A 17,936-nucleotide genomic window follows, 5' to 3' on the forward strand; every position below is an offset into this window, starting at 1 on the left:
TAACCCTTTAGGGTAGTGTAATCCTTTAATTTAAGCTAACAGATAAAAGTCATGAATCACTAACTAGCTGGGGGGAGAGTAAGACATTTAACAGTGAAAGAGAGAGACAGAGAGAGGTGGTGGCACTGAACTCTTCTGGTAGTGGGTCTGACACACTGACAGGCCATGCCATACAGAGCAGTCTCCTCCCCTTTCCTCCCTGGCCTATATTAACTGTCCATGGAGCTCCACCTCACAACCAGAGGCACATGGAGTAGGATAACACACCGCCTAAGCTCTGAGAATACATTCACATACCCACACATATACAGGGAGATACTGGACTGCGCAGAAAACCCCTCCACCTGTCTGCCTGGCAGTGTTGGATATACAGTTAATTTTCCTGGATTGGACTATTAACTTCTGTACCATGTTGCTCCGGTCGTCTCAGGAGAATTTCAGTGTCGGTAAGTGGCATGAAGATTGCATTTTCCGTAAGGAACAAATAGACATTTGTAATGTGTTAGTGATGTTAGAATATTCCAGTTTTTGCCAAGAAATAGGTCAAAACAATTAAACGTGGAGAACAGGTAAAACGTAAAGAACAGGTGATACGTCTGGTGTTGAAGTGGGAGTATAGTAATGCAGGAATGTGGCTGAGACACACTCAGATTCTCTTTACAGGTGAAAGTGTGTGTGGGAGTGATACCACCATCACCAGTGGATGAACTTAGGTAAACAACATGTGTGCAACTTCATTCGTCACACAAGAGACACTGGACTGCAGCACAGTACAGTGTTAGATTTGGACCATATAGAGCATTACAGTAGTACAGCACTAATAGTAACTGTAAGTGGCACCAATAGATGCCACTGTAATGTCTATTCATCTTACAATTTGTTGGGTGAAGACTTGATGTCAACTATTTGTCGGAGGCCTGCAGAAGAGGCTGTATGGACCCCATTGGAGACACACTGTTAGTAGTTGTTTGTGACTGGAATACGATTATAAAGAAGAGGGAGACTATTTTTTTTAAATATGTCTTCTCCAAAACAATTAGTGCGAGGGAATTATCTTATGACCCCTACAGGTAGGGTGAGATACAGCTTTACCTTCTCCCCTCTATTCATTCATCTACAGCAGAGGGCAAAGAGCACTCATGGGGCAAGCAAGTGCCAATACCTTATCCACAAATGTGATTTTTAATTATTAATAGCTTTAATCAGAAGCAATCAGGGAGGGTTGTGAAAGGAGGCCATAGGCTTGTGCAAGTTGAGCATATTATGTACTCTAATGAAAGGACATTTTAAACTGTCTCTCTTATGGTTTCTGACTTGTGGAGGATGTAAAGTGTCTTGGCTGGGAGGAAAGGTAGTGCATCCTTCAACAGGAGGACATTGGTTCAAAATGTCTCATGACCTCTGACCTTTGAGTAGCCCAGAGGATGGAAATCAAAACTTGGATGGTTTTAGCAGGAGTTACTAAACATTCATTGCAAACCTACAATTCTTAAAGTAGGCCTAGTTCATTCAAGCCTTTCCTCTCTTGTGGCAAAGTCAATAAACTTACCTTAAACACAGTAGGCTGTACTAAGTATATCTCAGCAAACCGAGGCTCTATTGCATGAACCTCCCTTTATTCTGTCTGTCTTTAGCTAAGCAAGATACAATTATACATTATTACTTAACTTTATGTCTTTGGGATTGGTGTGAGACAAAATCTCGTCATAAACTACGACGTCATTATACATAGCTTACTAAGGTAGGCCCAATATAATTTCTAATAACAAAGACAATGAGTCTTTCTCCAAGTCTGTCGCATCCCTCTCAGTGCGCATGCAGTTTCTGCTCTCCATCGCAGAGCCCATCCCGACCTGTGAGAGGCATCTGCATTCTCGGGCACATGGGTTCTCACATGGTCTGCCTGCGGATGCTGATGTAGACTGCTGCGGTTGTGATGCTGCTGCATGCATCCATTCATCCATTCACAGTATCCACAGCCAGAGAGGGCCATGCGCTGTAGGACACCGTAAATCCGCAGTCTGAATGACGGATCTGAGCAAGGAAAAACAGTGCCTTCGTTGATCTATTGACTTTGTTTTGCTCGGGATGTGTAAGCCGCAGGAAGATCAGGGCGGACCGCCAAAAGAGAAACACCCTGCGCATCTCGGTGCCAGATGGACTTTCTAAATCCGCAAGCCGCAGTGAGTGACCTGCATGAGCGATTTTCTCACTGACTAATGCAATACTGCGTGCCATAAGCTGAAAACAACAATAATTCCCACCAAAGACAAAAAAACAATTGGGGAAACAAATTGTGGACTAATCCGGATAACAAGAATGTATTTGCTAAGATAAAACAAACAAGCGCTGTAGGCCTACATTAAAAAACAAAACAAACGCATGTAAAATAGGAGAAATACCAGCCTGTAAAGAGAGGGGGGGTCTAGATATTGGCAGGCCTACCTATGCCTACATTTTTATTATTTAGCGTATATACATTTATAGTATATTATTTGGGAAGAATGTGAAATAATAAACAGCAAATAGAAAGAAGAAAACATAAATTGCGCGATCTCTAACTCATGTAAGATATGCAACTGTTACAGCGCCTGGTCTGCAGCATTTTCATCTCTCCTTGGACAGATAATAAAATTCAGAATGTTCTTTTCCCTCATCTTTTATCACAGATCATTTTGTTTATTGGAGGCAGTGAAATAAAACTATTGACAGCAAAAAAAATTATAAAAGTACAAATCTGTCTGTCTTTCTTTACATGTTTAGTAAAATCTGTATGTCTTTCTTTACGTTACTGGGATTAAAAGGCATATAGCCTAGTCGATGCTTATTTGTTTCAAGTTGCATCTGTGGCTGAACTTTGTTTTGAAGGTGTTATATTTAGCCTACATAAATATGCTTGTAACAATCTTGTTTACTGACAGCGTTATTGGCATCATTGATGCTGTTATCATAAATATTGAATATTGCTGGATTTTGAATCTACCGCTGTCACGTGATCCTCATTCAGCCAGACACGTTTTGAATACGACTACTGCTGCTTTCAGGTACGGCTCGGAGCTGTTACAACGACAGGCTCCGTACTGCTTACTTAGACAGCCCACAATATCTGACACATTACAGTATTTAAGGCTGCCATAATCTTAAGTAGCTGTTTTTGTGGCTTTTGTTTTATTTATTTAATTATGTACTTTACATATAAAACCTCACTTCAACCATCATTTGTAGACAAATATTTAAAAAAAAACATTCTATTCATTTAGCCTACATATTTATAAGTGCCTAACAAATTCTAACAAAGGCATTACAAGAAAGATGAGACAGAGACTGTTTTTGGGATTGTGAAAAATAGCTATATGAAAATGTACATATAAGATAACGTCACTTAATGTAATAAATATATTTTTAATTTAATTGGTGATAAAGCAGTTAATGTTAGTTAACAACCGTTTTTGCACTAGCTTCCTGCATCTAAATTAGCGAATGAACAGAATAGTGGCTTCAGAATATAATTTATAGCTAATACAGCAATATATAAAATATATTACATTTTATTTATATACTTATATTTGTAATAGGCCAACCATACCTTATCATCACAGCAAATGATCGCCTCATCACACAGTATAATCTGTGAAGGGCTCTCAAAGAAGTAGGGATATTTCCGATAGTTCATGAAGGCGGCCTTTTGACGTCACCGCCGCCCTTTCAGCCTAAATGGCGATTGCAACAGATCCGCAGAACTCGAGAGCGGAGAGCAGTCAAACCTCGTCTAGGTTTGATTAAATATATAACGAAACCAATGCGACGAATACGGACTGTAAGTAATTTCGTATATGTCGATTTGTGTGCTGTTATTTACATGGTATGTCATTTCACCGGAGATTCGCGATCGTTTTTTAGCGGTTTAACCAACGTCGGCTTTGTGCGGCTTAGCGCAAGGAAAGCCGTTACCACGTAGTCAGAAGCCTCCGCCAACAACAGCCCCTTTGTTCGCGGTATCTTCGGGTTTCACATTAACGTTTTGTTTGCTACTTACGAAATAGGACGTGTCTTGAGAGCTTTGTTTTCCACGTATAATTGTGTGTGTGTTAGCGGGTGGCAATGTTTATGTGATAAATTAAAACCAAGTCGACGGAGGTCTGTTAGTAACGTTAGCAAGTCAGCTTGCCGTAGTGCTTCTATTCCTGGGGTTTTTCCGCCAGCCAGTCACAGACTCAGTGAAGGCCAAAATAGACCGTATGAACATGTACAACTCGGAATAAAAGCGGGTGGGTTTGCTGTAAATGTATGGTATGTAACGTTAAGCGGATTTTAATCATAGCTCAGCCTCTTGTGTTTTATCTCACAATTTTATCGATACCCAGAAACCGGAGCAGCGAGCGTTTAAACCGGACGGGGGAGGGTTAGTTTCTATTATTGACACCACGCTTAACCTAAAGCCGGAATAACACAGTTTCTTGTTTGTCTATTGCTTTTGTGAAATCCTTAACATATTATAAACGTAATAATGGTGAGGTGTGACTTCTTGGAAGGGCGGGTTAGTTTGTGGAAATATCCTGTTACATGAACTCATTTCTATTCTGCCACTCCATCTATTGTTTTCTTAGCTTTTTTGTTCTGTTTTTGCCTTGTCTTTCAGGTTATTCCCAAGTAAAATGGAGGATAGCTTTGATTGCGACTGTGGCGAGCTTGAGCCACCTGATCATTGAGAGCGAAACATTACTTTGAAGACATTAAGGTCAAGACTAATTTCAGTTTCATAGATCAGGTGACAGGAAAATTACAAGAGACAGATACATAAATAAATCTGAAAACAGTGCAATTAAGCACATATCATATAAAGCTGCTCAGGACCAGTCATACACTGAATGTATCTGCACTGTAAACATGCAACTAAATGCTTTTATAGTTTAACATAGTCTGTGTTTTTTAATTGGCCCCATTCCAGTCCATTCCATTGCAGTCTATAAACACTAGTCAACTAGGAACTGTTCAGTTAAAGATATCCACTCATCGGAGGAGGAATTAAATTATTATTTTTGTGGCTTATTCAAGATGGAAAGAAAGTTTACCCACATATTAGTGCCCCACATCTGACAGTGAAGGCCAGATAGGGGGGACTTGGTAGTCGTCTGTACAGGGGTCAGTTAGCTCAGCCTCTAAAGTGGTGGGGGAATTGTCAGATAAACTCCTGTTGGTGTTCAAGTTGGACTTGACACCGGTCAGAGACCAAAGCTTATAGATAGCAGAAGCTTGGCGCAAACGCCAAAAATAGTCATCATGGCAGAGAAGTTTGAGTCACTGATGAACATCCATGGCTTTGATCTGGGTTCGCGCTACATGGACTTGAAGCCTCTGGGCTACGGAGGGAACGGCCTGGTGTTCTCAGCAGTTGACACTGACTGTGATAAGCGTGTAGCCGTGAAGAAAATTATCTTGACCGACCCCCAGAGTGTGAAGCATGCCTTGCGGGAAATCAAGATTATCAGACGCCTCGACCACGACAACATTGTCAAGGTAGGTTGCAAGGGGTGTGCAACAAAGTAGCAAAGAGTAGTTATATTTTTTATTTTTTTTGAGGTTGAAAGAAAACCGAATGAATTCATGTCAAATTTAAAAACACTGACCCTTCTTTTTATGTCACCAGGTGTTTGAGACATTGGGCCCCAGCGGTCGCAGGCTAACTGAGGACGTGGTGTCCCTGACAGAGCTCAACTCTGTCTACATTGTGCAGGAGTACATGGAGACAGACCTGTGTCAGCTGCTAGAGAGGGGGCTTCTGTCTGAGGGCCACGCTAGGCTCTTCATGTACCAGCTCCTCAGGGGCCTCAAGTACATTCACTCTGCCAATGTGCTGCACCGCGACCTCAAGCCTGCCAACCTCTTTGTCAACACAGAGGACTTGGTACTGAAGATCGGGGACTTTGGGCTGGCCCGCATCATGGACCCTCACTACTCTCACAAGGTAAGACCAGTCTCTAAGTAGCTGTTGCAGTCAGTCTTGTATTTGTGGGAAATTTGGAATCTGAATTTCATAGGGGTTTATCATAAGCGGATGCTACATTGACTAGAGTTCTAAGAAGAACAAACACAACTATGTTTACACACTTTCTGGCCAAAAATGAGTGCTTTTTTGGCTCTGACACGTGATGTTTACATTATTGCCCAGTAATGTGGTGGCCCCCAGGGTGACGCAGTTTCATAGCAGAACGTAAACAAGATGCGGTGTGGTTCCTTGAGGTAACGCCTCTGTTTCCCTTGTCAGGAGAAGTGAGGCAGTGGAAAACCCAACCCTGGGAACTGAGTTTTTCCATTACGGGTGTAACAATTCAAAGTGTGTTTCCCACATACAGACTGTACATGGGCGGGCCGCACAGAGATAATAATGGCCGCCAAAGTATATTTGGTGACCCCTTTTGCAGAGAAGTATTTTGTTACACATGCACCTGGTCCCTCGCCACAGTTAGTCATTCTGTGGGAAAAACTGAAATGAGTGGGTTTATGATAATGTGGCTTAACAGAGATGAAGATAATCCACATTCCCAGGTGAAAAAAAAAAAACATCAAATCTTTGAATGTAGCGTGCGCAGTTCAGCCCTAAGCCTTTGTCAGCTTCTAATGATGTTGACGGCTTGAGGCTGCAGCAGATCTGTTATGGACATGCTGCATTAAAATATATGACGATTTATTTATATCAGAGTACTAGTTTTCCCTCGGTTCCATTTGCAGGAGGGCGGACCTCCATTATCACGTCGAATCAAGAAAATTGGGTCTTGCAGACGACTGTTCATTGTGTCACTGGCTTTTTCCTTGTCTCATCACATTTCGGGATAATGTAAACCAGTGCATTAAAAGCCAGATGTCAACACACCAGATGATGAATGTACACATTTTAATACACTCTATAAACTTTTGTTTTGTGTTGCAGTGTAATTAGCAATATAAATGTATGGGTTGCTTTTGTATTAGAAAGATATGGATCACCCTGTCTAATTGTAGCCAGGTGGGTGGCTTGTATTACCCTTGTGTGTTTCTGTCACCTTTATAAAAGATGAGAAAATTATAGTTGAAGGCCATATGGTGGTGTGAGGGAAATCTAGGTTGGGAAGTCTCTCCTCTGTAGCTGCTGGATCTCCTTAGAACACCGAGGCAGTCATATGCTTACACGTGTCTCAGATTAGTCATTGGAGGGTCTGAAATTGGCTCACGTGATTTGATCCCTCTGTCTGGCATACCCTCATTCATATCCCTTACACAGCCTGATCCTGCTCACAGCACACATTACACTGAGATAGACTTTACACACACTTGTTTACCAGAACTGCTCATTTCCAGCTCACCACGACTACTAAGGTTTAGCGGTGTAGTCACATACACTTCTGTATTCTCATATGACTCATATCTATGATGGAGACAATAGATCTCTCTGCAATAGGAAGAGGAAGGCGCAGGCTGTTAGCTGACTTTCTCACACAGTTGAGTCACTGTGTGAGAAACTCAACCCCCCCACCCCTGCCCCCGCCCCCCTTCAACATTACTGCACTCCTCCCTTAATGCAGGCCTTTCGGGCTTTTTCCCTTCTATATAAGCAGTTTTGGCTGATGGAAACCATGCAGGCAAGTGGGTATTTAAAAGCTGCTTGACTGGGACTCCGCTCTCTTGTGTTTGACTATTGTCTGCTGTAGTACTGCAGCAGACTATTGCTGCTGAGTTTTTGTCAAGGATACAAATGCTACAGTCAGACTGACTTTAATAGGCTTTGACCCTGCTGTCCTTTCCAAACTGTGTTGCTGTGTTTTGTCTGTCTCAACTATGATAACAATAGTTGTGGTGGTGGGGAGTGAGATATCTCAACTAGCCACTTTTTCATGACACCTATCGTCATCTGATTGACTGTGCATCTGGTGTCTCACACCAGACTTGTTTTGAAAATGATCCCATCACCCCTACACGATACTATGGTGCTCAGTGAAGTGTGGAGGTGTTATAAAAAACAGGTTTTAGTGTTGGACAGACATTTGGGTAAAATCACTGGGGGCAAATTTACTTTCACAACCACGCTCTACTTCTTGCAGGCTGGGTGAGCCAGAGCGGCTGTGTGGCTGAGTGCAAGTTATTTGAATAACGTTGTTTCTAAATAAAGAAGCGCTCTTTACCAGTGAACCTCGGTTTTGGCATAGTTTCAGTAATGAGGTATCTAGATGCATCAGTGTTGTAGGCTCAAGGATTTGTTACACCTTTTCCTTACACGTTCCTACTTTTTTTGCTTTGCTTGGGTTAATAAAAATATAACTCCTCATGATTCCCTTCAGGCTTTTATTAATCCTGCGTGGCTTTGTTTTAAGTATGCTGTATAAAGTTTGCCAAGACTACCTGTATTTCTGTGCTATCTTTCCATTGTTTTGGGAAAGCGAGTTGTTTCTGCCGGTGTGAAACCTTAAGGCCGGCCATCGTGGTGGCCCAGGATCAAGAATGACAAGAATTCACGTGCACTCATCCAACTTCTCCAACCCCTATTCCCCTCCTTTCTCCAGCCAGCTCTTTGTCTCGTTGTGGGAGTTTTGCTCAGGGCCTTATTTGTAGCTGATCTAAAGCCTGTGTACATTTCCAGTTGTAGCCCGCCCTTTTAACAAGACAAAGAGAAGGCTGTGGCTATAACACTCATCCATTTAGGTTTACCATTGGAAGCTGTTTTGGTTTCAAATGAAGCTGAGGGTGTAAACTACTCCAGCATAGTGTAACACATTTTAATGTGTGCCTTAGTTAAGTGATATCGCATCTGCTCAGTGTGGCAACGCATGAGGTGAAACCCAGTTTAGTTTTACATGTCACATTATCTGAGTCTGTCAAATTATTTACTATATATAAGTCTTGTCCTTTGAAGAGAAGGCTAGAGGCCCAAGACAGACGTGAGTGGGACATACAGATATTATATTGATGTAGACAATTGTCTTTGCATTTTGCTATAAGTGAAAGTAGTTGCACTAATGTAAACTTGGAAAACTCTTAATTGTTGGATCTTGTGCCTCAGCTTAAAATTCAGCAATCTGTGGAGATATAGAGATTTTCAGGAATGTTATAAAAAGAGGGGTTGAAGGGTTCACAGAGCTCCTTTCTGCCACACAAGGATCATGCACACTCCAAACCACAACTGCAAGAGCGCGCACACATTTGACCTAGTTATTCAGCCAGCAACAGGCCTGTCTGGCACCAGACTTCACAGAATCTAACAAGAAAAATGCTGGGGAACAGATTTAAGGCTTATTGAATTTTAGAGAGGTGGTTTCCCTTACTTTTCTCCAACCTGGAAAGATCCTGCAGTTTCTTGCATCTAATTGTAGTTTTATCATCGTCTTCAAGAAGCACAAGTAGCAGGAATTATGGTGATCAGCCATAGAGCAGATAGAAATAAACTTAAATCACACATCAGATCTCGATGAATAAAATAGTTCAAAGTTTCTTTACTGTACATTGTAAATTTTTTTTAACAAAATGATTAACAATGGAAAACTAAAATCAGCAACTGAGTGAGGGCTGGATTCAGAATCTCACCGAAAAAGAAGTCACTGCAACTCATAATGTACTCAGTAGGGTGTATGGCCACCACGGACCTGTGTGCACTCCCAACAACATCAACATATTGTGGGCATGCTCCTGATAAGAAAGCGGATGGTGGTCTGGGGGATTTCCGATCTCTTCCCTGACATCAGTGAGATCCTGGACAGTCTGGTGCTACTTGTCCGCATCGGATGCACGATACATAACATCCCAGAGGTTCTCAATTGGATTCAAACTCTGGTCACATGAGGCCGGGCATAGGCCTGTACCAGGAGGAACCCAGGGCCCGCTGCACCAGCGTAAGGCCTAACAATGGCTCTGAGGATTTCATTCCGGTACCGTTGGCTAGCACATGGAGGTCTGTGTGGCCGTCAAAGGAAATGCCTCCCTAGACCATCACTGACCCACCACCGAACAGGTCATGCTGAATGATGTTGCAGGCAGCATAATGTTCACCACAGCGTCTCCAGACTCTTTTCAGGTCTGTCACGTGCTCATTGTCAACCTGCTCTCGTCTGTGAAGAGAACGGGGGGGGCGCCAGTGGCGGACCTGCCAATTTTGGTGTTCTCTGGCAGAATCCAGTCGAGCTGCACAGTGCTGGGCTGTAAACACAGATCCCACTAGAGGACGACGGGCCTTCATGCCAGTCTGGAGTCTGTTTCTGACAGTTAAGCCTCAAATATATTCCGTGTCAGCAAGTAAATCATTTTGGTCCACAGTCACCAGTTTCTGTGAAGCAGCAAAACCACCTTTACTGACATCTGGTCAGGCCTGCTAAAGGTTGCTGTGACTAACCACTTCTATGAATCATTAAATGTCAGCCTGGTCTAGTCAGGTGGTTAAGTTATTCACCAATTACTGCCAGAGGTATTGAGATGGTTTATGCTTTAATGCCCGTGTGTCTGTCTTGTGTGGTGAGTGGCTCACAGAGAGATCAGTAAATGTAAAATGTGAACTGGAATGTTTACCTTATGCATTTTATGCCCTCAGCTGGTAGGCAAACTCTAATCTGCTCCTTCTTAGTTCAGAGTCCATCATACACCACACAATGAACTGAAGCTAACCTAATCAAATCTCTGTAGCAACTAAGTTTGTTGCATTTATTCATTTATTTCTCTACTGTTACCACATTCACACAGGTCAGACAGTTTACTGGCTGTTCAGAAATAACTCCAGAAATAATGTGCGGTATTCTGTGGAATACTGCACTTTTTAGTGATTTATATGTTCCACCTCAACACTATCAGTACTCACTACTACAATTTAGCATTACACGTCTGTCATATACTGTGCATTTCCACACTGTTATATTTATTTTCAGATTTTCATATTTCTTTATATTCTACATAACAACCTTCTAGTACTTCTATAAAATTTCTATTCCTTTCAGTGCCTTGATGTGCAAAGAAAGCAACTGTGACACAAGAATTCCCCCTCAGGGATCAATGAAGTATTTCTGATTTTGGTTTCTGTTCTCAGAATGGGTGCTTGACAGCCGTGTGTGTGTCAGTACCTTGTAATTCCCCTTATAACCCCTCGACCACTTTATCAGCATCTTGGTAAAAGCCCCGGCTACACTTGAGACAAACAGATTAGCTGGTTACCTAAAGGAAGGTGTTCTATCTGCAGTCTTACATGGTGTGTAATTTATAAGCCCATTAGGCATGAGATTTTAGCAGTATGATAACCTTAAGCAAAAATATCACGGTATCATGGTATTGCAATTACTGCTCTAAAATGTTTAGTTTTCAAATGTTTGGGTAAAAAACATTTTCCATTGAACACAATATAATTTAATTTTCAACAACAGCATACACTACTGCTGCTAAGAATAATATCAAGTAATGCTATAAAATCGATTGTTATTTCAGTGTTGATGCACATATACAGTATAAGGAGAGAGAGCACGAGTGTTTCTCACATTCCCCGTCTGTATGGTCTCACCACAAACAGCAGCAGTTTTATTTTCCGTTTTGTTTTGTTTTTTTTGTTTTTTAAATGTCATGATTTTTAACGAATGTAAGACTTAAAGACAAGTATAGACGTGATACCAGCTAAATTTAATTATTATACTAAATCGCTTAGTACTCTTCCTCGCTCTGTGTAGTAACGTGAGGGGTGAAACTAGCTGATGTTAGCTACTTAATTAGCCTTGTTATCTGCCTCGGTAACAAGCCAATAGTAATACTGACTGTTAGCATGTTGCAAATGTTAATTTCAAGAAAATGTTGTCTTGAATTTAGCAAAGAATGATGGGTGGTCCCATAGATGGGATGTCAAATTTGTCCTATTTCCTCCGTATTTTTTGACAGGGGAAAATGTTCAGGGGTTCCGTTTCTTCGCCATCCTATACACAGTTGACTGACTTGCTCGCACCAACTTGAGGGGGAGAGGTCGTGTTACACTCTTTACTGCACACAACCTGCAGGATTCCTGCACTTTCTGTCTTTGATGAAACATAAAAACTGCTCATCCTGCAGGAACGGAAAATTTTAGTGGTTTTGAAACCATGGCTATTTCATACCACGGGATATCTTGAAACTGGTAACCGGCCCATACCTAAGGCCCATCAAAACAAGGACGTGCAGTGATACACTCCAGGATAGAGTGACATCAAGTATTTGCAGCTAGCATAGGGCAGAAACATGAGCCTGGGTCAGTGGTGAGACGACCATTTTGGTCTCACCACAAACTACACTGCATGTGGGGGAGAGAGGGCAGCATGGGTGTTGTTTTACCACCACCCCTCCCCCTCTGTGTGTGTGTGTGTGTGTGTGTGTGTGTGTGTGTGTGCACACGCATACACAATCACACAGGTCAGTTTCCTTTTGTGTTGAGTGTTCAGTGAGTAGTCAGCCACTGTGTGAGAGTGGAGTGCATGGCAGCGGGGGATTATCGCGCTCTCATACTGCTGACAGGGCCTGCACGTGTCGGCCCCCCCATTTGTCTCTGGGGTCTTTGTCTCTGTGCTGTGTTGTGTACGTGACCAGGTCAGGTCTGTCAAGGAGACGGCACAGGGGTTGTGTGGTTTAGCATGGACTAGCAGGCATGGTTTGTTCTTGGATTTGTGTTAACAGTAGATAAACATGCAGGCACATTATTGGTAAACGGATTTCAGAGCCTCAACCAAACATGAGGACATAACCGTTCATAAACGGGGGGGGGGGGGTTTAGAAAATATGGTTGTCGTACTTTCTTCATACTTTCATTTTGAGTTATTTTCCCTCACTAAATACTCCATGTCTCCTTCAAACACAGGGCCATCTCTCTGAAGGTCTGGTCACCAAGTGGTACAGGTCTCCCCGCCTGCTGCTCTCTCCTAACAACTACACCAAAGCTATCGACATGTGGGCAGCTGGATGCATCTTTGCTGAGATGCTCACAGGGAAAACCCTCTTTGCAGGTAAATGTTGATTCACTATCTTATGTGTGACTCACTGTAACACCTCATATGCAAACATGCCGGCAAGCAATATTTGAAGCGGCTGACTCTGAGGTAAATATAGAGCAGAGATTGGCTCAGAGTCAGTCTGCTTTTATTATCCATATTGCTCTCCTTTGCAAATCCAGCTGCTGCTGACTGTTCTTGTTTGTTGAAACTGCCTTGAGCTGAACTGAAAAAACTCTTTTCTTATGATCTGCTGCACTCAAAACAAAACAAACTTAACTCAGTTACGAAAGATGTTGAATGTTGTCTTACTCTTCTAAGAAAGCACCTGAGGTTTGTTTGCCCGGTGTTTCAGGGGCCCACGAGTTGGAACAGATGCAGCTGATCCTGGAGTCCATCCCTGTACTGCGGGAGGAAGACCGACAGGAGCTCCACAGCGTCATCCCAGTCTTCATCCGTAACGACATGTCCTGTCCTCACACACCACTAGCCAAGTTGCTGCCTGATGTCAGTGCCCAGGGTGAGTACCACTTATTCATACAGAAGTACTTGCAGGCTTGTGAAGTACAGACCAAAGACGGGTGTCAAGGTCATATCTCGCATGAAAATTTCCAACTCGATAATCTCATTGTCCTCCCTCTCTCCAGCCCTGGATTTCCTGGAGAAGATCCTGACCTTCAACCCCATGGATCGCCTGACAGCAGAGGAGGCCCTAGCCCACCCCTATATGGCTGACTACTCCTTCCCCCTAGATGAGCCTATTTCTCTGCACCCCTTCCACATTGAGGATGAAGTAGATGATATCCTGCTCATGGACCAGAGCCACAGCCACAACTGGGACAGGTATGCTTGCTCACTTTCCCTCGCCAAGCGCTCTGTGACCAGGCTCGGAAATGCAAAGTTATGTATTTTCCCTGTTCAGACATTTTTCAGTGGAGAATAGTTTGCTTTGTGGTCTGCTAAATAAACAGTAATAATATGGATAGACAGGTCACCAGTTTTTTTTTGTTTGTTTTTTTTGTATTGGTTAATGGTTTGTTTGCATCGTCAGATCCTGTACTAGAGCTTTTTTTTTTTTTAGTTTTTAAGTCCGTCTCTTTCATACTCCGTCAGGTATCATGAGAGCCAGCTGTCAGAGGCTGACTGGCACTTGCACAGCACCCACGACCCAGATGAAGTTCAGGTGGACCCAAGGGCACTCTCTGACGTAACGGACGAGGAGGAAGTCCAGGTGTGTGTTGAATTTTGACAAACATCGTATACTTCTGTTCAAACAATTAGTTATTTCTGTTTAGCTGAAATTCATTTTGAATGCTTATAGATAAGAGTTTTGTGAAAATGTGCTTCCAGATGGGAGGATACATAGGTTAAGCTTTTTGTATTGCGCTAAAAGAATACATAACAAATAGAAAATGGCTTTCAGTGTTGTAAACTAAAGCTTTACCAGGTGTCTTTTTGAAGAGATAAAGGCTAAATGGTGGTTGTTGTCTGGTTCCAGGTGGATCCTCGTAAATATGCTGATGGAGATCGGGAGAAGTTCCTCGATGAGCCATCCTTCGACTACTCCACTCTGTTCCTGCCTGAGCGATCCTGGCAGGACGATGACGATGATGGGCACCACGAGAACAAATACTGTGACTTACAGTGTAGCCACACCTGTAACTACAAGGCTGTGTCGCCCTCCTACCTGGACAACCTCATATGGAGAGACAGTGAAGTAAACCACTACTACGAACCCAAGCTCATCATCGACCTCTCCAACTGGAAGGAGCAGCAGAGCAAGGAGAAGGCTGATCGCAAGGCCAAGAGCAAGTGCGAGAAGAACGGGCTGGTGAAGGCCCAGATTGCTCTGAAGGAGGCAGAGAAGACCCAGAGTCCGGTGGAGAAGGACAGAGAGCAGGAGAAACACCAGACAGAGAAGCCTCAAGGCCAGCAGAACCAAGGCTTTGACTTTGACTCCTTCATCGCCAGCACCATAAAACTGAGCCTGCAGCCAGAGCCCTGTCAGGAGGTGGCCCTGCTCAACGAGGTGGGCCTCCTTAATGAGCTCAACTCTTCCGTCTCTCAGCTGGAGGCTCCCCGCTCAGGCTCCATGTCAAAGTCCATCAGTCAGGAGAAGGAAGAGAAGTGCCTGGTAAACCTTGCCCAGTTAGGCGGAGGAGGGTCGGGAGTCGTCTGCGGGGACGTTGTCCGGCCTGCTCAGCCCTGGGAGAGCTTCGGCTCCGGGGAGAGAGTCGGGGAGAACGGCTGTTTGATAGATGAAGCATGCTGGGACATTCGCAAAGAGGACCACTTCCAGAAGGAGAGCTCGTACACCAGCTACCTGGACCGTCTGTTCAGCCGGAAGGAAGAGGGGGTTGGAGAGACTGTGGCCTGCTCGGAGCCGCAGCCCTCCGAGGTGAGAGAGTTGGACGAGAGCTTCCTCGGCAGGAACACAGAAATTGTGTTTAATATGCAGCTGGACTCTCTGGCCCTGCCCGGCTTTGACAGCACTGATGACTTGCCTCTAAAATCCATCCAGGCGTCCCTCACTCCCTGCGCTGTCAAATGCTCCCCACAAATTGCCCACAAAACATACAGCAGCATCTTCAAACATCTTAATTAAAGAAATATATATCCTCCCTCACAATCTTTGCAGTTTTGTTTTTATGTTTTTAAAAAAAAATAATAATATGGTATATTATTGTACTTGAATCATTTCATACCTTTTTTTTTATTATGGTTACTTTTAATTATTATATTTTGTTGTTTTAAGAGTTGAGAGGAGTGAGTTATTATATTTAAAGAGTTGTGGTCATCACTCTGAGCCTTGATCGCCAGGCCTTCATGGGTTAATGTCTACGCCCTCATTGCTAAACATGGCATGTCACTTGCAAACTGAAGTACTGTAGATGAACAGAAAGAGAAATGGCTGGAAGAAAGATGGGTGGGTGGCAGGAGAAGAATTCTGATTAAGGAGATGAGGTTTGGGTGTGACATAAGGAAGGATGGAGGTTGACGCTAACATTGCTGTAGGCATTAAAAGTGCTTTCAAACACCCCTTCCTGGGATGGGATACAACGGGGGGTTGTCCTTTTTTTAACTTTTTGTTTATGACTGATATTTTCCCCCCGGTGAAAGCTTCCTTAATAACCCTTTCATACTGTAAATCTGACACATGATGCCAGCAGCAACCATTATCGTAGGCGTTAATGTAAATGTGTTATCTACCTCAAGGTAACAGCCGCGAGAGACACTCGAAGCCGCACTAGTGCTTTACACACATGACCATCCTCATACCATGAAATGAAGTGGTCGTGTAGATGAAATCTGTCTCACTTTAGCATTTAACATAGTGAGTTGTTTCAGTAATCATTATTTATTTCTAACAGATGTGCGATATTTATTTTATCAAAATGGTGTTATTTCAATGTGATTATTGAAGATTTAGGAGTTGGACAGACTTCCAGTTTCATTTCGGCACTATATGGGCGTGTAAGTGTCCTTTTTGTTTTACAGTAGGATGCAAATTCATCTGTTATGTTCTGAAACAAGTTGAGGCTTTCCATTTTCCACCAATATTGTTGAAATGGATATTCTTTTTGTTCATTTTGTTTTTTATTTATAGGTGCATTCTGTCTTTAGTGGAAAAACTGCTTAATGGTTTAAAGAAGCGCCTAAAAGTCTTAATTTTTTTTTATCTAAATGTAATGTAAAAAAATTGCGTGCATGGAGGCAGGAAAGGTACATTCAAAAGTAAAGTTAATGGTGAGTATAATGTATGTCAGTTTTAATTGTACTTTTTGTTAAATTTCTATGTACTTTTTCCAGGCAAGCATGATGGATTAGGTTAAGGTGTAGCATGTAGAACATGTATGGACTTTTTTTGTAATCATTGGTTCCCCTGTTCTACAAAATATCTCAAAATAAATTTACTGGCAAAGAGTTCAGACTGTATCTCTCTTTTTGGTCAGGGATGACTAACCTAATGACGGCACAGCCACAAGATCCTTCTCGGTGAAGACGTGCTGACTACAGTGCTGTCACCTCTAGACCCCACTTTTAATGATAAGTAGGCAGACTAAATTACACTGAGTGCTGGGGACACAAGCTTTGAATCATCAGCTAAATGTGGCTCTGGCTCAGACCACCATATCAGAGCTGTCGACTTGGTAAACAGTCTCACCAGCTTTGAGGTATAAAACGCTGCAGAGAAACAGAATTCCATAACTAATATGCACATTTTCTGGCTGCCTGTTTTGCAATAGAGACACACAACCTACTTGGACTTACTATGTGTATTTCTAAAGTTCTCTAAAACTTGAAATTTCACGACAACTTGACTACATCAGATTATGACAGTGGGTCCCTGCAGGTTGTGGTGACATTGCTAATGTCACCCTGACTGTCAATTCTGGAATCTGGAACACCTAGTGGGGAGTCATTTTCACCACAAGAAGGGCATTTTGGTGTCTTATTTATCCAAAAGCATGTAGCCATGAGTTTCCTGTAGTGCATAATTCTTAAATACTGAGATAGTGTGATATTTTACAGTGTACATTAATAGTCTGCATTTTTCTTAATAGATGTTTGGCTTCATGCGCCAACATGGGAGTAAACCTGATTCTTTGGATCTCACAGTAGGAGCAGTTAATCCAGTAAAAATCTAGTAAAAAGCTGCTGCATTCAAAATGCTATTTAAGTAAAAGGATGTGTGTGCAAAACATACTTGAGTATAAAAGTAAAACAGCATAACATGTAAAGCATACCATTTCAAATGGAATTATTACTATTGATGCAAGTTGTAGCTGATCGAGGTTGGGCCAATTTTAACTAACTTGCATACGTGAGCCAAACCGGTTGAAAACTGGTTTATGATGCACATGATTCTCTGTCCAGACCAGAGACTCATTTGAACAACTCTAACCTTACAGAAAGGGGAAAGCTGTGGTACAAAGGCGCGGGTTGTTTTCCTATAATCAGCTACAGCTGTGCTTGGTTTTTTCACTG

At 42.6% G+C, this 17,936-nt stretch overlaps 1 protein-coding gene across 2 annotated transcripts; it reads left to right on the forward strand.

Moving 5' to 3' along the window:
- Positions 1-248: 248 nt before the first annotated feature.
- mapk6 (mitogen-activated protein kinase 6) lies at positions 249-16,872 on the forward strand. Of its 2 annotated transcripts, none has more exons than XM_038700642.1 (8): positions 249-446; positions 4,640-5,517; positions 5,648-5,965; positions 12,818-12,962; positions 13,303-13,467; positions 13,595-13,790; positions 14,061-14,178; positions 14,446-16,872. In XM_038700642.1, exons 2-8 carry the CDS (start codon positions 5,281-5,283, stop codon positions 15,550-15,552), a joined length of 2,286 nt encoding a protein of 761 aa, XP_038556570.1. In that variant the 5' UTR covers positions 249-446; positions 4,640-5,280; the 3' UTR covers positions 15,553-16,872. The 2 variants fall into 2 exon arrangements, with proteins under 2 accessions (XP_038556570.1, XP_038556569.1); XM_038700641.1 differs by lacking the exon at positions 249-446 and adding an exon at positions 3,673-3,817.
- Positions 16,873-17,936: the final 1,064 nt, after the last annotated feature.

Source organism: Micropterus salmoides, unplaced genomic scaffold (assembly GCF_014851395.1).
Source record: "Micropterus salmoides isolate LMB-PRFRI ecotype aquatic unplaced genomic scaffold, ASM1485139v1 Ms_hic_scaffold_6, whole genome shotgun sequence".
Classification (NCBI taxonomy): domain Eukaryota; kingdom Metazoa; phylum Chordata; class Actinopteri; order Centrarchiformes; family Centrarchidae; genus Micropterus; species Micropterus salmoides.